At 47.8% G+C, this 20,660-nt stretch overlaps 1 protein-coding gene across 3 annotated transcripts in view; it reads right to left on the bottom strand.

Annotated features, from left to right (window-relative positions):
• Window positions 1–810: 810 nt before the first annotated feature.
• LOC135897758 (uncharacterized) overlaps window positions 811–20,660 on the bottom strand; it is a 219,742-nt gene continuing 199,892 nt past the window's right edge. For 2 of the 3 annotated variants that reach the window (XM_065426469.2, XM_065426471.2), the window contains 3 exons: window positions 19,191–19,358; window positions 12,414–12,548; window positions 811–1,820 (listed from right to left, as the gene is read on the bottom strand). In XM_065426469.2, the coding sequence (XP_065282541.2) occupies window positions 1,650–1,820; window positions 12,414–12,548; window positions 19,191–19,358 (474 nt within the window). In that variant the 3' untranslated portion in view covers window positions 811–1,649. The remainder of the gene's footprint in view (window positions 1,821–12,413; window positions 12,549–19,190; window positions 19,359–20,660) is intronic. The other variant, XM_065426470.2, reaches the window with a different exon arrangement.

Genomic DNA, 20,660 nt, shown 5'->3' with positions numbered 1-20,660 from the left:
TACCTGAGTAATACTGCCATGGAAGCAGTTACATCCTACAAATGCCTAGGTGTCCATTTAACCTCTACTCTTTCCTGGTCTTTACACATCGACAGCGTGATCAATAAAAGTGATCTTATGTTAGGTTATATCCGCCGAAACTTCTCTTCCGCAGCGCCATCATTAAAGTTAATTTTTTACAAGACGCTAATTAGGAGTAAAATGGAATACGCTTCTTCAATTTGGGACCCATATGCTGAGACACTCATTCAGTCTCTCGAACGTGTTCAAAATAATGCCTCGCGTTTCATCCTAAGCAATTATAACCGCACGGCTAGCGTAACTTCTATGAAAAACATCCTCCAACTTCTACCACTTTCTGCTCGTCGCGAATGCTCTCGCCTGGCTTTGTTTCATAAAATATACTTCCATAATTCATATCTGCGCGATAATCTTACTTCATCCCAAGCCTACATTTCTCCTCCCATTGATCATCATCACAAAGTTGGAGTTTTGCAGTGTCACACTAGAGCTTGTCACGAGTCTTTTCTTCCTAGGACGTGTCAAGAATGAAACCACCTTCCCGCCCCGTTAATTGCAATTGAAGACCAGGTACAATTCCGTACGGCCATAATCAACATCATCGCTTCGGGCTTCACATGTGTATGACTACATCACTTGCTGCCTTCTTTGCTTTCTTTGTTATGTAACCTTTTTTTTTACCCCACTCCCCTCTGTAATACCTTGTGGTCTTGAGGGTATAATACATGAAATGAAATGAAGTGGCGCATCCACTTGAAACGAGGAACCCTTTGAAACGAAGAACATCACTTCAATCACCAATTTATGTTCTCATATATGACTGTACGGGCTTTATTTGTGGGACATGCGCGTCAAGTAGTCCACGAAAATTAGAAGATTTATTCTTTGGTAACGAACCCGCATACTGTAATACGTCTACTAATGAGCCTTCGAGCTGTCTACACCACCAGAAAATTGCCGAAGTCTGAGATCACCTAGCAAACAACAGCTTTGGTGTTACCTTGGTTTCGGCGGAGCAGTCATGGTCCTTTGCACTTTCATCGCCTTCTAATTACTTACGGCGGGCAGCTCAATAAGTTGTCCACCTACAATACGCATTGAAATTGTCGGAGGACTCGTACACGAGACATTGATGGCAGACATAGCAACGGAAAGTGCACCACAGTTATATGAAAGTAATATGCTAATGTGATACTCGCACTCAACGTGAAAAAAAAATAGCGCAATTAGAAAAGCATTCATGAGACTAAATCGGTCACTCACGGTGAAAAAAATAATCTTAAAGGCAGCCTTTCTGGGCGTTTTCTTGGGAACTGTTCGGCAGGAATATCATGCCACTGCAGACGAACAGCCAATGTCACCCAAGCGGCGTGGAGATGCACAACGGGTCTAGCACAGGTCGAAAAGTAAACATCACGTCGTGAGAGGGCACACGCTACCAGGTACACTTCATCACTATCACATTAGGCGTCCTGTTGCTCACTGTCACAGTCACAAAACGATTCAACTCACTTTAAACCGTCATTAAAAAAAGGTGAGAGAAAATTCGTGTCCTTATTGGCACCTTATCCGTGAGCGCACAGAGTCGACCCGACTCGGTCGGCAATGTGCGGCTGAAGCCGACGCCGTCACTCGAATGGAGCGGCGGTGAGGCTCGCGTTGAGCATAAGGGTGGTTACGCTTGGCATTGCCGATTCCAAGCGCTTGCTTTTGGCCTCAAAAAGAAGGCGGCCCACCGTGTTAGTGGACAACACCGCCGACACAACCAGGACGGCTTTGAGCACCAGGCCTACCACCACCTGCAAAGGAAAAGCGAAAGTTGGAATGCCCATATTTCAAGAAAAAAAGATCAGGGAGCACTTAATTGCCCCTGGGTGGATGAATGGGAAGCCATTCCGGCCATCGCGCGATGCTTATGCTCGTTCTGTCGTTCATCAACTAGTTCTTGGGACGCCTACTTCGTCGTTCGACTCCCACAAAGGTCGAGTGTGCGACTCCCAACAAAAGTAGCAGGTTCGAGTTCCCCGATAACTCTATCCTTTTCAAATGTGCAAGAATAAGCTTTGCCATAATAGCGAGAGCAGTGGCTTCGGCTCCCACCAAAAGTACTGGCTCCGACTCCTATGAAAGGTTCAGGGTTCGACTCCCACCAGAGATAGTGGGTTCGAGTGCCTTAATGAACTCTACATTAATTACCTGTTCATTCATTACCTTTGCCCTAACACGACTTAACTCGCTCATGGGTATGACTGCCGCCAAAGGTCGTGGTTCGAGTACCTTAATTAACTAGATAATTATGTGTGTGCTAATTAACTTTGCCTTAACACGATATGCCGTGGGTTCGAGTGCCTTAACTCAATACAGTGGAAGCTCGTTAATTCGAACTTCAATAATTCGAATTTATGGATAATTCGAACTGTACGATTTGGTCCGGCCAAGCTCCACAGAAGTCTATGTATAAAAAGGTCCGTTAATTCGAACGCGAGAGGGTTCCCTCACGGATAATTCGAACTACGCTCGCCTGGCACGCGGCCTACTGCCTACACACAAGGCTGTATTGCCTCCGAAACGGAGAGAACGGCGAGAGAAGGCAAAATCGGAAAAAAATCTAACCGACGCGGGGTCAGCCAGAAGGCAGCGGCGGCTGCCGCCTCTCCGTTCTACGTAACCTCCGAGACTTCTTGCCCGTTGCGAATCTCGGAGGTTTTGAAAATCTTGTACAGCTGCTAATGTTGTGCGGAGATGGCACGGCAAGCGCCAAAACACAGTGAATCAAGTACGTCGCGGCTGCGTTTGCAATCAAGAACCAACGAATCAGGGCCTTCGCCACCTTCACATGTTCACCGTCTTTGTCTCGGCAGTCTTCATCGGTTGTGCACCTCTGTTTTCAGCTTAGGAGGTATCGGCCGTCGCGATTCATTGTGACTGTGTTAAGCCTCGGCTAACGTTCGTTTCGGTGGACATCGGTGGTGTGGCACAGTCGGACCCAGAGCTTCGACTTGAAGATGGCGTGTGCCCGCGGCACACGCCATCACTTTCTGACAGGCCCTACTGCTTCCAAATCGCAGTGTACTGTTGCTCTCCTTCACTTTCGTTAGTTCGAACTTTCGTTAATTCGAACTGAAGCGGCTTCCCCTTGCCGTTCGAATTAACGAGCTTTTACTGTATTAAATAACTGTACCTTGACTTCGGCTAACTCGAAAGGTCGTGGGTTCTACTCTCACCAGTGGTCGTGAGTTCGAGTAGCTTAATTTGATTTATGTTACTGTGCATTATTAACAAGAAAGGTCGTGAGTTCGACACTCACCAAAGGTGGAGGGTTCGTAGCTTGAACACGAAAGGCCATGGGTTCGAGTAGTTAACTAACTACATAATTAAGTGTGCCTTAGCTACCTTCGCCTTAACACGACAGGTCGTGGGCAAGACTCCGACGAAAGGTTGTGGGTTCGAGCGCCGAGTGCCTCCATACTATTCAACTGTACCTTAACTTCGCCGAACACGAAGTGTCGTAGGTTCAACTCCCACCAGAGGTCGTGGGTTAGGGCAGCTTAATTAAATTTGTAATAATCAGCTGTGCCCTAATTATCTGCGCCTTAACACGAAAGCTCGTGGGTACGACTCCAACCAAAGGTCGTGGGTTCGAATGACCTAACTCTACATTTATTAACTGTACAATAATTCATTTAGCCTTAACACTAAAGGTCATTGGTTCAACTCCCACCAAAGGTCGTGGGTTTGAGTACCTTAATCAACTATAATTATTAACTGCGCCTTAATTAACTTCGCCTTAACACGAAAGGCAGTAGGTTCGACTCACACCAAAGTTCGTGGGTTCGAGTGCCTTAATTTCCTCTACATTAATTAGCTGTGCCTTAATAACACAAAAGGTCGTGGGTTCGACTCTCGCCAAGTGTCGAGGGTTCGTAGCTATCGCATGGTCGCGCCAACGCCGACAAATACGCCAGATTTCGCGCCTCATAAGCGATATAATGTTATCAAAATAAAATGCAAGGTGTACACGACACTACTCTTGGACTATTTTCTGTTGCAATGAAATGAACGCTGCAGGGGTAGAGCTTTCACTTATGCGCAATTACGAGTAAATGGTTCAGCAGAGTTCGACAACGATTTTGGTGTTTTTGAATGGTTGCTGACTCATCCGATAGCTTCGACGTCCGACGGTTTCACATTTGCCCAAACGCTGAAGGTTTGAGCTGGAGCATGGAGTCGGCTTTGAACCGGAGCCCTCCGTCAAATTAGTCGTTTTTTTAAGCGGCTGTGCCATTGGGTCTATCTATGCTCGCTAGCGGGTCAAACGAATGCAGTGCCGTGGAACATTAAGGAGAATGTGCTATCAGCCTATTAAAGAAAAGTACGTTGGCATTACAAATGATTATGTGTTTCTCTTGTGCTCCTCTTGCGATGGAAGCGGTCCACGTTAGCAGATGTGTGAAGACAAGGTATTAATGATCAGACTTATTTAAAGTCGTTAACGCACGCACTTATCTGCCGTCGAAAGCAAAACTTTAGATATAAAGCGACGCGTAAAGTGTGAATTCGTTCCTTGAAACCTTGGTGAACGGTTTATGAGTATCTCCACTCCTCGCCTGACCGCTTTCCCATTGCTTCAGTTCTGACACTTGACAGTCATTCGGCGACCAATAATAACTACTGCCATCCGCTTTTCTTTTCCATATTGTCATTGTACCAAAGCACGGAAGCTGCCAGGTTGGCCAATCGAGGTTTTGCGAGGGAGTTGTATATTGACCGTGTACCAACACTGTGTACCGAGCTAGTAAATCATTTCAAAGACTTGGATGCATAGATGCATAAAAGCGAGCTAAGCATAGGAGAATAATGGGTGTCGTTGCACATGCGCGCTAAACTGAATCTATCAGACACGAGCGGCCCTTTGCGAGTCAAATAGTGAGAATCAGCCCTTTGCGCTTTATCCAGAAATGTAACAAAACCGCAATTGTTGTTTTGGTCCTTCGCAAACAAGATTCTCTATATATTGTCACGATTCACGAGCAGCAGGAACTGATAAAAAAGGGCAGGACACTCATTGCAGGCCAACTGAATAACGATGGCGCAGGGTCCGCTTCTCTTCTGCAATGCGCGAGACGTTCGTTATCATCTACGTGCCGCGTACTGCATGTGGCATTTTCCTACGTCCAGAGAGAGCATCGTCCGGATGCTCACCTAGCAGCAAGAAGATGTGTCAGACGAGGTGTGGGCAGTTCATTCCGAACAACAGGGCTTCACGCGCACAATGTGCACAACTTCAGGTGGACGTCACCTCGCCCTGGAGGAAGCAGTACTGTCAGGGATGACCTCACAGCTCAGGTCGCTGAGGCGCCGTAAACCTTGTACGGACCAAAGTACCCCCTGAGTAGCTTTTCTGAAAGCCCTCGCCGACGGTGTAGTTTTCCTGAAAGCCCTCGCCAAACCCACACTTTGTCGCCTGGCTGATGTGGCATGTTGCGGCGTAGTAGCTTCGTAGCTTCGTAGTCCTGTTGTCGGGCGATTCTGATGCGGGCGAGTTCTCTCGCTTCATCAGCACGTTGAGCGAAAGCTTCAGCGTCCGTGCCTATATCACCGCAGTCATCTGGCGACATCGCATCGAGCATCGTCGTCACTTCACGGCCATGAAGAAGGCTAAATGGTGTCTTTCGCATTCTTCCCTGTTGAGCGGTGTTGTAAGCGAATGTGATGTACGGTAGAATGTCATCCCAATTTTTGTGCTCCCCGTCCACGTACAAACTCAGCATGTAAGCGATAGTCTTGTTCAACCGTTCTGTTAGGCCGTTCTTTTGCGGGTGATAGGCTGTGGTCTTTCGGTGAGCCATGCCGTTGAGGCTTAGCACTGTCCTTAGAAGTGTAGCCGTCAAGGCAGTCCCTCTGTTCGTTATTATCACCGCTTGTGCACCGTGCCTCAGAACCACGTCTTCAATAAAGAATCGCGCTACTTCGACTGCGGTGCCAGTAGGAAAGGCGTTGGTTTCTGCATAGCGTGTCAGGTAATCGGTGGCGACTATTACCCACTTACTGTCAGTATTGGAAGTTGGGAATGGCCCGAGAAGGTCCATCCCGATTTGGGCAAATGGGGTCGTGGGCACTTGGACTGGTTGTAGTAGCCCAGCTGGTTTCATATATGGTGGTTAGCGACGCTGACAATCGAGGCACGTGCGCACGTAATGTTTCACAAAGGTGGCAATCCCTGGCCAGTAAATTTGCTCTTTGACTCGGGCCAGTGTGCGCGTGTAGCCGAGGTGGTCAAATGTCGTTCATCGTGGCAGGCTTGTGAGACCTCATGACGGAGGCACGTTGGGATGACAAGCAGGCGTCTGCTTCCGCTTGCAGAGAAGTTCTTCTTGTAAAGAACATCATTACGGAAGCAGAATGATGACAAGCTCCTTGCAAATCATTTGGGCGTGCTTGCAATCCGGCCTTCTAAAAACTCAATAAGCGGAATCAGTTCGCTGTCTTCCCGCTGTTGACGAGCAAGCGTGGCCTTGTCTAGAACACCTATAAAAGTCATGTCTTCGCCATCTTCTGTGACTTCCTGCTCAATCGGTCACCTTGAAAGGCAGTCGGCGTCCGAGTGCTTTCGTCCGGAGTTGTACACCATTGTCATATCGAATACTTGAAGCCTTAGGCTCCAACGGGCTAGTCGACCGGACGGATCCTTCAAGTTCGTCAGCCAGCAAAGCGAGTGATGATCGCTGACAACACTGAAGGAACGGCGATAGAGATACGGGCGAAACTTCATAACTGCCCATACCACCGCAAGGCATTATTTTCTGGGGTTGAGTAATTAGACTCAGCACGTGCGAGCGTCCTGCTTGCGTATGCAATGACTCTCGAGGTTTCACCTTGCCAATGCACGAGCAGCAGCTATCTGCGAAAAATTGGCTCTAAATACTCGGTAATACGAGTAGAGACCTAGGAAACGCCTGACTGTCTTCTGATCCGTTGGCATTGGAAACTTTCCGACGACCGTGATCTTGTCGGGGTCAGGGTGGACGCCTTGATCACTTACAACATTACCTAACAACTGGAGTTCCTCGAAACCAAAGTGACACTCTTCTGCTTTCAATGTTAGGCCGGCCTACCGGATCGTTTGTAGAACCACCAGCAGCCGTCTCAGGTGTTCCTCGAACGTTTCCGAAAAAACTGTGACGTTGTCGAGGTATACTAGGCATGTCTGCCACTTCAGGCCTGACAGAACCATATCCATGAGTCGCTAAAAAGTTACTGGAGCTGAGCATAAACCGAAGGGCAGGACTTTGAACTCGTAAACCCCATCAGGCGCTACGAAAGTAGTTTTTTCTCTATCGCTCTCATCAACCTCGATTTGCCAATAGCCACTTTTGAGGCCCATCGACGAGAAGTAGCAGGCATGCTTCAGCCTGTCGAGAGAATCGTCGATACGCGGTAATGGGCATAAGTCTTTCTTTGTCACCCGGTTCAGCTTACGGTAGTCGACACAAAAACGCAGACTGCCGTCTTTCTTTTTGACCATCACTACCGGCGATGCCGACGGGCTTTTTGATGGTTAGATAACGTCGTCGTAGAGCATTTTCTTGACTTGCTCTCGGATCGTTTCGCGTTCTTTTGGTTCTACATGGTACTGGTTTTGTCGGATTGGTCTCGCTTTCTCCTCCGTGATAATCCGGTGCTTTGGCAGTTGCGTCTGACCAACTCTGAATGTCGAGGAGAAGCAATCGCGAAACTGATGAAGCAGGTCTTCAAGGCACTGCCTTTCCGCTGGTGATAAGTTCGCGCTCACGTCAAGAACAGGCAACGGTACCGAAGCGCCTTGCTCTCCTTGTTGTAATGCAAGGCGTTCACCGAATTCCGCAATCTCGTCGAGGTAAGCAACTGCTGCGCCATTTGTAATGTTTCGTCGTTGCTTGCTGAAGGTTGTCGATAGTAGTTCTGTTTGCTCATGCATTATTTTGACGATACTTCTGGGTATGCCGACACCTTGAGTGTGCAAAAGCGTAATTATCTGCTCGGCAATACCTTCCCCATTGTACTCTGTGTCGCACTTGACGGAAACAAGACGGCAAGATAACGGTGGTACGGTGAAGTCGTCTATGATGCCCACTTACTAAGATTGTAGTTCTGCACTTTTGTCCCTAGAAAAGGTTAGTATACCATCTGGTATGTTGATGACGGCGCCGTACTCGCTTAGAAGACCACACATAAGATTACAACTTTACAGCAGTCGGGCAGAATAACAAAATTTGCGACGAATGACGAATCCCCTGTGTTGAACCTTGCAGTACACTTGTCAGTCGGTGTCAATAGCTCGCCTCCAGCACCTCTAATGTGCGGCCCTGACTATTTCATTTTCGCTTTGCTAAGTCTGTCCGCCAGTTTTTCAGTTACGATTGAGAAGTCCGCACCAGTGCCTACTATTGCCGTCACGCGGTGGCCGTCAATTGATATATTAACATCGGCGCTAACCATGTCGTCTGCCGTCCAATCGTTCTGCTCTATCGGCTTCTCGTTCGACGGCAATGGGGAATTTTCGGCACATCGACATATGGCACCGTTCCCCCTGAGGTCGCGGCCTTCAGTTTTCCCGGCGTGGGCTGGGAGACCGCCCTCGGGCCACGTCAGTGGAACTTCGTGTTGCAGCTGGAAATCGATGTCTGGGAGAAGGGGAGCGCGACCGTTAACCGGGAGAATCGGCTTGCTAGCTCGTCGAATTCGCGTCGATGTTCGCTCAGCTGCCGTCAAAAGCACGACGAGAAGCAGTGGATGGGAACGCTTGGTACCCTTCGACGTGATAAGGGCAATGACAGCAGATGTGGCCAGCTTCTCCACAGGGGGAGCAGAAGGGCCTGTATTCAGCTGTGCACCAAATGCCGGTTCTGCGAAGCGGTGGTCGCGTCGGTTGTTCCGTATGGTACCAAGCTGATGCCGGGGCTGACTGCTGCTGATACTGCGGCGTCGGCATCGGAGGTCGCGGTCGACGGACAACATTTGCGTAGCTGGGCTGCCACGTCTGGGAATTTGGCACGCAAAAGCTTGCATTATTTCTTGGCGCACAACGTCAGCCACCGACGCAGCTGTGCATTCATTTGGCGTGGCAATGAGCTTCCTAATTTCTTCCTGAACAATTTCGCGTATCAGCCGGTGCAAGGAACCCTCCTCTCTGACCATCACCGCTGCGGCAGTTACCGGTCCAGCGCTGGTCAGGTGATCATACTGGCTGCTTCGTAGGCTTCACACGTGCTCTATGGCCGTCGATACTTTAATAAGTTCATCGACGCTCGCAAGCAGGTTCCACACAAGGCCGGCCAACAGATGCTCATTTGCGATGCGCATGAGGTGGCCGAGTTTTTTTGCCTCGGGCATATCGGAGTCTGGACGACGACAAAGACGAGCCATGTCCTCAGCGAACATGGCACCAGTTTCATTCGGCTTTTGAATCCGTGATTCGAGAAGACGCTCCGCGTGGTCTCGCCTTTCGTTGCTCCAGAACGTATTTATTTATTTACAATACCCCTAAAGGCCCTCGAAGGAGGGTTTGGAGGAACTGGCGGCGGAACTCATCCCAGCTTGGCCAGATTCCCTCGCGATTTACGAACCACGTGCGGGCTCCGTCTTCAAGAGAGAAATACGCATGAGATAGTTTATGTCCAGCATACCACTCAATATACTTGGCTACGCGCTCGTATTCCTCGAGCCAGTCTTCTGCACATTGTAAGCGTTGCCGTGGAAGCTCACGTGAGATTGAGGAGTCAAAAGAGTTACATGTGCAGGGCCTGGGTATGCCATGGCTTGGGCACTTGTGGTAACAGGCGTAACAAGTATGTGGCCTGGTAGGGAACCAGATTCTGGGCTTAGGCCTATAGGCGACGGCTGGCACGGTGAACGGTTGTTTCGACGCGCGGAAAACGCCCTGAGCTTGATGTATGGCTGTTGACAGGCGCCCCGAACATTTACCCAGCACCTCCACCAGTGTCACGATTCATAAGCAGCAGGAACTGATAAAAAAGGGCAGGACACTTTAATTGCAGGGTAACTGAAGAACGATCGCGCAGGGACCTCGTCTTCTTTTCTGCAATGCACGAGATCTTCGTCTTCCTCTTCGTGCCGCGAACTGGATGTGGCAATATATAGTAATTGCGGATTACCTGCATAGAGTTTCTTTATTAATTCCCGCTCTTCTACTGCTAGTAGTACCTAGACATATTTTAGTAGGAAGGGCTTCGACCGAACTGAATGTGGCGGCATTCATAGCGCCTAGAGTAGCTAATGTGGCGTTAGGTATTAGGTTTATTGCAAATCAAACTTTATAAAGTTTGTTGTATCGGAAATCAATAAGGCACATGATATACTGTTCGTAGTTGCACACACATATTCAGATATTTATGTAGTAAAATTACCGAGGAGTACATATTCCAGACCTATTAGCTGAATGCTTACTTACATTAACCGCGCAATTTCTACGTCCTTATTTTAGGGCGTAGCTTCACAATAACAATGAACACTTTCATATCGAACAGAGTGCCGATACAAAGCCCGCTAGCCGAATTGAGGCTAAAGGCTGACAATGCTCAACAAAGGCGTCTTACCCTTAACAGTTCACAATCGGCAGCAGCATATACAAAAAAAAACGTAGCTATGTTTTATTTTCCTAATACAAAAATAAATACTTGCATCATCACGTCATTTGACAGATGTTTAATACATTAGGAAAACATAATGTTACCGCATACACAAAAGTATGTGGTAATAACATCGATACTATTTCACATTTCATTTCATGAACTACGTGTATGCCACATAAAAAAATACATATAGAAATATATTTTCCAGACTCATGTACTTACTGATGAAAATGCATGCATTAAATAGACAGTTATTATGTAAAGTGAATATACAAAAATGCATGCATACATTTACACACACACTAATACGTCTATACAGAGAACACAGAACCATAAAAAAAATTCGGAGGACGGTGAAGTTTCGCCCTTAAGAGAGGAACACGATAGCATTCAAAGATCCCTGACCACGTCTGACGGTTCCTGGCAACTGGAGCGCGTGTAACCGTAATGTTTACCGGGAAACGCTGGCCGCGAACGCTATGCACGAAGGCGTGCTTAATGGTAGAAGCGCGCCCTCTTGCGTGGGCCGCGACGCGATGGAGGCCAGCGCCAGCTGGAAGTATTGCAAGGAACCGGACGCGCCGCTGCCCGGCCCCCGAGACGCCCACTGCGCCGGCGCGCGCAAATGGCAGGGCGCCGCGGCCGGTCTGTCTGCGCGTGTGAAGGAGTTTCTTCAAGCTTTCGCGTAACAGAATTACGTTTTCTCGTGCAGACAAATTACAATCCGAGCGCCGTCATGTCTGTAGGTTGCGCGTAAGTCGTAGTTTACGATTTTTCCATGTATTTTAGCTTGGGAAATTCCTTGCATCACAAGGAGGGCCTCGGTATGGGTGGTTCAAAAACCTTTTTTGCCGAAACGATTTCCGAGAAGGGATTTTCTGCGGCACGGGCTCCTTAATGCTCTCGCGTAAAAATTATGTGCGTACTTATTTCGGAGGCGAATAATTATTTTTTTTGTGGTTTAATCTACAATGTGCCAACACGATGATGCGATTACGAGGCAAGGGGTGCTGGGACTACTGAATAATTTCTACTACATGTGGTTCTTTGAGGTGCACACGGGCGTTTCTGCCTTTCCTGTTATCGAAATGTCACCGCCGCGCTCCTGAAATCAAACTTGAGCAATCGAGCTCAGAGGCGCCACGCCATGACCACTCAAGAAATTTGCATTCGATCTTGGTTAGTAAGTAATGGGCGCAAGTAAAGCTGCAGAACTTTCTAGACCGCGTTTGCAACACAAGGTGCGACTATATAGACGAAGTTAACTTTTCCGAGACTTAAATTTGCGAGCTTTGAAGAAAGCGCTCGAGATACAAAAAAAAAACTGTAAATACGCGTTTGGGTACCTGAAGAAGAACGAAGTCCATGAGCACTGCGCAAAGAGGACACAGGCGCTGAACGATTCGATTAAGCCTAACATCCAAGTGACAACCGAATAAAACTTACCTGTTTTGCTTCATAAACACCTCGCTGACATATCTCTGTGAAAACTGTATACGAGAGGGATCCTTTCTGTGCACTGAACTTAACAGTGCGCAACACTCACCTGCGTCACTGCGCATTATGGTTGGTGAGCCAACCAGCCACCTCCCTTATCAGCTCTGCATTTGTTACAAAGATGGAATGGCTAACACGTGCCTGCACCTACAGGAAAGTTGACTGTATAATGCACTTCCGTTGTTTCTCCAGCTTTGCTGATGTCTTCAGTAAGAAGAGAAATGTCTAGACGCAAGCGAGCGAAAAGCGCAAGAGGGAGCTCACCGCTTCGCTCGTACGCATTTCGAGAGAGTTCCTCAGGATGACGACAGGAATGCTCGACGGGAAGATGAGGTTCGACGACGCCGCGGCCGCCACGGGAATCGCGTACAACACGGGGTTGGTGGTGGAGACCGATGCCTGTGGTTCGAGAGAGAGGCGCACGAAGCTCATTTTAGGCTGTGGGATACACTTGCGAACTGCAGCCGGGGCACAATCGAGAAAGTGTGCAATATAGCTGCACAGTAGGCATGGAGCAACTAACAGAACGCAATATTTCCAAGTCGTCTTACATAGTATAGCTACACGAACACGTAACTAGCTCAGGATGAGAGAATTTACAGGGCGTTCCAGCTAATGCCAGCCAAGGTTTAAAATATTCAGGTACGTTCTACGAGGTCTCGACTAAATGAATTGGTGGCCGCTACTGTGTGGGGGCACTGAAACACCTTATGAATTAGTTACACAGGTAGTCAAGATTATTTATTGAAACCCACTAGGAGAACGATTTCTAGTGACGAGCGTTTTAAGAAACGCCAGATTAAATGGTAGTTTAATTCTTACCAACTATGTAATAATTTTTTCCGCGTCATAAAAAACCTCCTTGTACATAACCGGCCCCCTGACCTCCACCCCCCCCCCCTCCAAAAGAAATAAAAAAATCTCGCGACCGTTACAGGATGAGAGCGATCTTCACTTTGTCCCGCAAGAAACAGCATGTTTTCCGGCAGTTTCAGCTTGTTCGTCACAGCTTTTCCACTAGAAGGCCCCAACAAGCATGTTAGAATAGCCTCTGCTGTACCACACGAATGGAGCAGGATACATAAATTCTAAAGGTACAGAATTACGATCAACATCAACAGAAGTAACAGAAAGGCACAAATGATAGAGCTGGTGCGCTCGAAATTACCGAAAGTTCAGCAAGTTGGATTGTATTTATGGTTGGGAAGATATTGTTTCTTTGTCCCTCTGGCCACATTCTTCCTTTTTCTTTTTTGCTGTGCTCGTAATTTTCCATTCACCTTATACTCGTAAACATATAGTGAGGCGCTCAAGAACAAATGCAAATGGAAACGGAAGAAACAAAGATAGAAATGTGCAGTGAGATTCTGTGCAAGCATTAAAATGTGCCACTGAAACATTGTCGCAAAACAGGCTTACAATGTGACATAAAGAAGCTGACGATACTAAAATTCGGTGGTGTGGTTGCAGCGTAAGGTAAGCAAAGACAGGGAAAGAAATAAAATTTTACGCAACGCAGGACCAAAGCAACCCACTTATGAACGAATATGTGGTATTTGTTTGGAAAATGAAGGATCAAACAAATAGTTATATGTTATAAGCCAGCATATAAGTAAACTAGACAGGCAATGATGCGTAAAAGTGTCAGCATATTAAAAAGACGCATACGAGCAATGTAATTGTGTGTGTATTGCATATACAGGGTTTCCCAGCTAATTTTAGCCAGTCTTTGAAAATATGCCGATGCACTCTAAAACGACGCGACTAGATGCATGTTGCTGACTATTGTGCGTAGCAAGTCACACTATCTTTTGTATTTTGCTTAATTGTGTAATCAGGCAAGATTGTTTAACCAACTTCTGAGGCAAGGAAGTTAGGGCAAAAAATTCAAATTAGAAAACCCCAAATAATATTATTTGGGGTTTTACGTGCCAAAAACACTTTCTGATACAAATTAGAAAGTTGTACCGCGCTTTGCAAAACGTCCGAATAAACAGTTTCCAACTTTCTATCTATTAGCCGTCAGTGTTTTCCGACTTACTGCAGATGCCCGCGAAACACAAAAAATACCACGTGACATGCCTGCTTGTGCCTAGTGATTGCAGAGGTCGCAAACGTTTCTCGTACAAACGAAGACATCATCTAGCAGGGTTTGCCGCCGCTTAAAATGCGACAGGCCGGGACGCAGGCGTTGGCTGTGCGATTCACGCCACCGAGGTGCTTCTCTCGTGGCAGTTGATGACAGCGACAAGCCGGCGCAACGGGACAGAAGGGAAACATTACTCTTCATATCTGCGTTTTTGTCACCATATAGGTCTTCTTGATTGCTCAAGATGTTTTTGGGCCACGCCGAGTTTGTGTCACGTGACCTCACAAAACCACGAAACATTACCACGTCAATGTTACGTGCCCTGACTAAAGACGCATCATTATGCCGAAAAAAAAACTGAACGTTTTTTAATGCGAGAACATTACTTGGCTCATTGTGTGACCCCGCCCCCACCAGAAAGCCGTGGCAGAAAAATGGCACACAAATTACGCCAACTTTCACCACCGATTACGATGCTCACTAATACATAATTTTAGCGCAGCTCTACGCGTGGTTTCATTTCTCAAGCTGGCTCATTATCATTCTCATTGACTGGCGTGAACAATCTGTCTTGTCTGGTACGGCACAAACGGAGCGAAGTGTGGCGCGACTGCCTCGCTAATGGGTAGATCGCAAGAGGCAGCGCGTGGGCGAAGCGTGGGTGCGATTCACAGTGGCCGCCGCAGTCAGACCTCCACTCATGTTGTGCTTTCTTTCCATACACACGACGCGCGTTACTCTGGCGCCATCTCGTAGCCATGGTTACCGCAGTGCGCGCCTTGCGTGGCACTACGCTTCACACGCTTTCGTCATACCCTCCTTCCTCGCTTTCCGCCTCATGGTGCCGCTGCACCTTCCTCCTCCGCTTTCCTCTTCCGCTCTCTTCGCTATCGCCGTCTTTCAATGCCTCGCGGCGCTCGCGTTCACTTTCGTCCTTGGCTGTGCTCGTTCGCGCGATTACGAGGGACGACTCGATGCTAGCCGCAGGAACGGGCGCCTAAGAGCTGCGCTTTTGAAAAAGAAATTCAGAGGCATTCTATTCTGTGATGGTGGATGACCAGCGGAGCTGTATATGGGGATAAATATGTTCATTTTTATTTATTTATTTACAAATATTGCAGGCCCCATTCGGGCCCAAGCAGGAGTGGTTACATCAATAGTAATAAACAAGGCTGGAAATCAAAGAAATAGAACACAGAACAAATTTATGAAATATGATATACAGGAACATCAGCCTTTGAAATTTAGACTTATCAACAATAAATACAATATAGGAAGAACAGTTGTAGTTTTCAACTCAACAACAAAGTACTTACAAACCACGTACACACAACAGATCACTCAATTCAGCATTTTCACCTAATTTTATTACAAAACACATACGATGGTTAATTAATTTCGTTGCCTATGTGCATGATGCTATTAATCAAAAGAAAACCATTCACAAGATGAACGAACGACTGTGTGGTATTAGCGCTAACTATTTCTTGTGGTAATTTATTCCACAATGAAATAGCATGAGGAAACAGGGAATATTGATGCATGCTAAGGCGACTGAATGGTTGCCTAACTGTTGTGTTGTGTTGTGTACGGCCAAAGCGTATTGACGGCTCGGTTATGTGACGTTCACGCTGTATGTTAAAGTGACCATGGTAAAGCTGATAGATAAATTTTAATCTGGACAGCATTCTGCGATGTTCGAGCTTTTTCACCTTCGCTTTATTGTGAAGAACTGATAAGCTAGAGAAGCGCAAATGGGTAGAATAGATAAACCTCAAGGCCATGTTCTGAACCCTCTATATTTTTTTAATTAATAATAAAGATGCTAGTTCATAATAAAGATGTTGATTGAAAATAAAGACATATACTACAATGAATTTCGTTTTTTCACTATTTTTTTAATAGATAGTATGCTCAATGCTTTCTCGATTTTAAACCCTCCTCTCTCTGATATTTTTCGATTCATCATTTGGTAACCAAGGTGACTATCACTTTATGATCGCAATGATACACTGCCAGTGGCTCTGTGGCGACACCGGAAATGTTCTCAGCGAATGTGAGGTCTATGCACGACCGATTACGCGTAGTGGACACACTGACATTAGCTTAACATTGAGTGTCGAACCTTTCCAAGAACCACTTTCAGCATGGCCGAGACACGTCTACGTTGAAATCGCCCACTATTACGATGGGAGTCGTGTCGGCAGGGTCGATCTGGAACCAAAGGTGCACACGCTTGGCGTTTGCGGCACGACCTTCGTCCATATTACGAACCGATCGACGGCGCCGCGCGCCTTCGCGCGTCTGTTCACCGGGGCGTTGTTCGCAAACGCGCTGTTCTTCCGCAGTGCCCACCGCCCCCGGCCGACCCATTGCACGGGTGAAAGAGAACTGAGATAAGCTTACGTAGTTTTGATTACAGAGCCCCTGGCTCCAAGCAGCAATTCATAATGAACATAGTCTATTCGGGTTTTAATATTTTGTTACAATACTTTTTGAATCATAATACGTTTTCCCGCCTCTCGCAAATATATGCAGCTGTGGCATACCCGGCGATACGCTTTTGCTTATCTCTGGGGTGGCGGCCACTTTTTTTGCCCAGGCACGCTAGCTGCCAGGACGTAGCGTAGCGTATAGCAGTTACTCTCTAAAAGTGACCACGGTGGGAATTCGATGCTCTGTACCACCGCTACCGCTCCGCAGTCGAGCGCGCTAACCACAGCACCACCATTGCATTGCGCCACTGTTGCAACAGGCAACAGTCACAAAAAACTGACTCGCCATGGCGACCGTGCGAAAGTGTATGGCCAGCGAAGCTGCTAGAAAACCACTCAAATTCCGTCGCTGGAGACACGAAATGTTTTATTGTTCCGCCTTGTCTTACCAGGACACCGTTGTTGAGCATATCGGTTTTGCACTCTTCGGCGCTCATCTTATTCACGCTGCTCTTCAGGAGGATTAACTTTGCGTGGTCTACCCATAGAGGCCTTGCAATACACTGAATGAGTTGCTGGGCAGGTCTCCCTTTTAAATATGAGGTTGGGTGGCGCCGCTCACTGATTCGTATGCTCATGCTGCTCCCTCTCCCACAGGAGTAGCTTATGCAACCGTAATCTATGCCGGGAAACACACGCGGAGAGAAGGAACGCGCCTAGCAGTGTTCACATGCGCCTTATCATCCATGCTGCGGTTTTGACGCTTCTTTTGCACTTTTCTTTATTGAAATGAATTCTGAGCTTTGTGTTGCATGCGTGATTCCAAGGACTTTTTCTCGGTTCAATCTTTTCTCTTGTTTTTTTCTGACGGAGACAAAAAAATCCCGGCCATCTAGAGGCTAACAGCTTCGCTGCAATAGCTTCGAGGATGTGCACGTTGTTGGGCTCTGCCTGGCGGGTAGCTCACTAGATGGCGCAACAATGTGGCGCAACCTAAAATTAATGTCCATGGCTCCCTGTGGGAGCCATATACAGTAACTCTAGCACGTCCATGCTAGTCGTAGGATGCTTGAATCGGGACGCTCATTAAACGTCAATGTTCATCGGTGCGATGTGGCGATCTCAGCGTGCATGAGATACGCCTCTCCAAATCACCGCCTCCCGAGGCACATCGTCTTCGAGAACGCGCCACGCACAGTGCACGAAGTAAGGTACGCATTTATATGCTACTCCCACCACAAGGCCATGCTCTTGTTTAAGAACTCGGACCCGCAGACGCCATCGCCGCAGCGCATGAGCGACGGCGGCGAATAAGATCCAAGGCGCTTAAGGTACCCATCGGATGGGGACTGCGACATTCCCCCCACAGTACAAGGTGGAGTTCGCCTACGAACCCGATGAAGAAATATAGTGTCATGGTGCCACTCGCAAAAGTGGTGTCATCGCTTTGGCAGAGTGGTGTCATCGTGCTGAAAAGTGATCGCGAAAGAACACTCAACCCAATGTGCGTCAAACGCTACTTTAATGAGAAGTCCGCAAATAAATCTAACCTGAGAGATCGCAGCATGGCCGGTTCGTCGTCTTGCGTTGTTGCGACCTCATAAGCAGCAACATATACGGAATCATTACGCAGTAGCACTAAACACAGCAACATTTCGCCGCAACGCTAAACTCAGGGACATAACTCAGCGACACAGTCGGCGACAAGTAATGCTCTCGCATCTACACTCATAATAATTGATTAAATGCCCCCATAGTTTTTTCTTCGCTGAATAGCCGGAAACTGTCTCCTTCAGAAAGAGATAGAAGATAGCTGTGCACTGATCGCTCCAACGCTGTGCACTCAGCTAACAGTCGGCGAGAATTGCTTGGTCTGTCTATAATAAAAAAAATTCCCGTTGCAGCATAACGTTACCGAGCCCTCTCGACCCGTATACGACGTCGCTATGCCAAAATCTTCACTGAGTCTCCCTTTTTTGCGGCATGTTTAACGCCCCGTTGCACGCCGCGGCAATCATCGACGAGTCACCGCAAGCTATGCAGTGGGAAGCGGAACCATAGAAGGCGCCAGCATTACTTCCCTCACCAGGTTAATCTACTTATACGGCGCTAGCTCGGCCCCAACGAAGGCCTCCCGTTTTCTGTGAGCCCCTCTCCTCTCCTAAGCCAATTAGATAAAGGACAACACCTAACGGTGGGCAATGCTATTCGCTTTGAAAGCAAACCGGGTCACCTTCTATAAACGAGCAGATCGTTGGATTGGGCTGTTGAAATAACCTTGCGGATCACCACCCACGCGTAAATTTCACGTCAGGAGATTGGCATGAAGTCCGAACGGAATAAATTTACGCTATATTCACGTGCTATTAGTCACGTGCTTCGAATAAAGCTTCAGTAAAAGATCAGCACTTCCGTTTTACCCATTTCATCTTGTCTTTGGTATATAAAGCTATAAAATATGAAGACTGCGTGTTTTGCTGCGTAGTCTATGAACGCACAGACACAGAAGGTACGCACGATCTCAAATACCACCGGCATGATGAGGTTGCAGAGCGGCATACTGTTGATGAGCTCGGCGAAGCCTGCCGCCGTGAAGGCCATCAGCAGCTGGATGGTGACGGGAGAGCGCGCTTTCCAGAAGGCCATGTCCACGTTGTCGAACACCGCCCTGACCAGGTTATGGCGCTGCGCATGCCCATTGTAACGGCTCAGCTTGAAATAGGTAAACTCATCTGTAACTGCAGCTGCAGTTGAACAGATCAGCCAAATGTGCCGCAATCAAGAGAGATAAAGAAATTCTTGGCACCTAAGGATTGTTCTGCATGTCTTTAAAGGGGCCCTGAAACGATCTTGATTCTTTCGGACAAACGTGCTTAACCGTTAGGGCAGGTCCTTCCCATTATTAGGTGACACATTTAGGTGGTCCGCGTAAAGCGTGTAATTTATTATGATGTTTTGAAAATGTACATCGCTACCGATCGCAGCGGCGCTGCTCCCTTGTGCTTCCACCCGCCCCGTTACAATCTACGCAGTTGGCGCACGTGACGTGAGCTAGGAGCTGTCCGATTGGTCGACTAGTTAGCGTAATCGCGAACTTTTCCAACGTTATGGTGAAGAAATGTCGCTCGTAAAAGTTGAAATGCTGGTTAATTTGTTTCTACAAAAAAAGTAACAAAGGGTATCCCCGACGACAATTTATCGCTATACGCTCGATCGCTTCCAGCACAGTTAAGTGTCGTCTGCTTGTGTTACAACGTGCTTCATGTTGATGCGAGCTGCGCGGTCAGTGGGGGTGTCGAGGTTTCCTTTCGCGAGGACCACGAATCGCCCTTGTTGCGTTGTGGGCTGCAAACGTAGCGACTGGCGACGTGTCAACTTGCGAAGTCGTGTGCTCCAGCAAGGCAACAGGCAAGCAGAGCGACGGCGGCGCATCCGGATGTCGGTACCAAACGGGCGCCAGAAGCTACGAGTTTTTGACCATCACATCAAGCCGAAGGATTGCTACCACAATCGAGGGTTTTTGCGTGTTCGGTATTCTGGTAAACCCAGGCGTAGTGGGAGTTTTGCTAGAGGGACGGAGGCGCGAACGTTAGCGGCCTGCAGGGTGCTGCCACTTGGTGCTACAGAGCTGAATGAGACAAACACAGAGCTAATGTAGCAGGAACCAAGTGTATCCTACTTTTCTGCTTCTGTAAATTTTGGGCTCCTGCGTAATGGTGAACATGTTGTTTTCTTAAATGCTTTACACTTGGCTACAACATTTGATCTATGTTTGGCTGGTGAAGTTCTGCGCCAGCGGGTGGCTGGCACCGCGCCGGCAGCTCATGCTAGAGCCCCTTCTTCACAGCAGTAGTAGTACTATAGGGGGACTTTACGCCACGGCGAATCCGTTAAAACGCCTAGCCTGCCTGCGTTTACCGGAATACAGGACACGCTCAACACATCGACAGAACGCACGCGACGCACGCTTCTCGGATGCCTTTCGCT

The sequence above is a fragment of the Dermacentor albipictus genome, chromosome 2 (assembly GCF_038994185.2).
Source record: "Dermacentor albipictus isolate Rhodes 1998 colony chromosome 2, USDA_Dalb.pri_finalv2, whole genome shotgun sequence".
NCBI lineage: Eukaryota > Metazoa > Arthropoda > Arachnida > Ixodida > Ixodidae > Dermacentor > Dermacentor albipictus.
The sequence above is the reverse complement of the archived record's forward strand: the minus strand, read 5'-3'. Positions and strand labels throughout refer to the sequence as shown.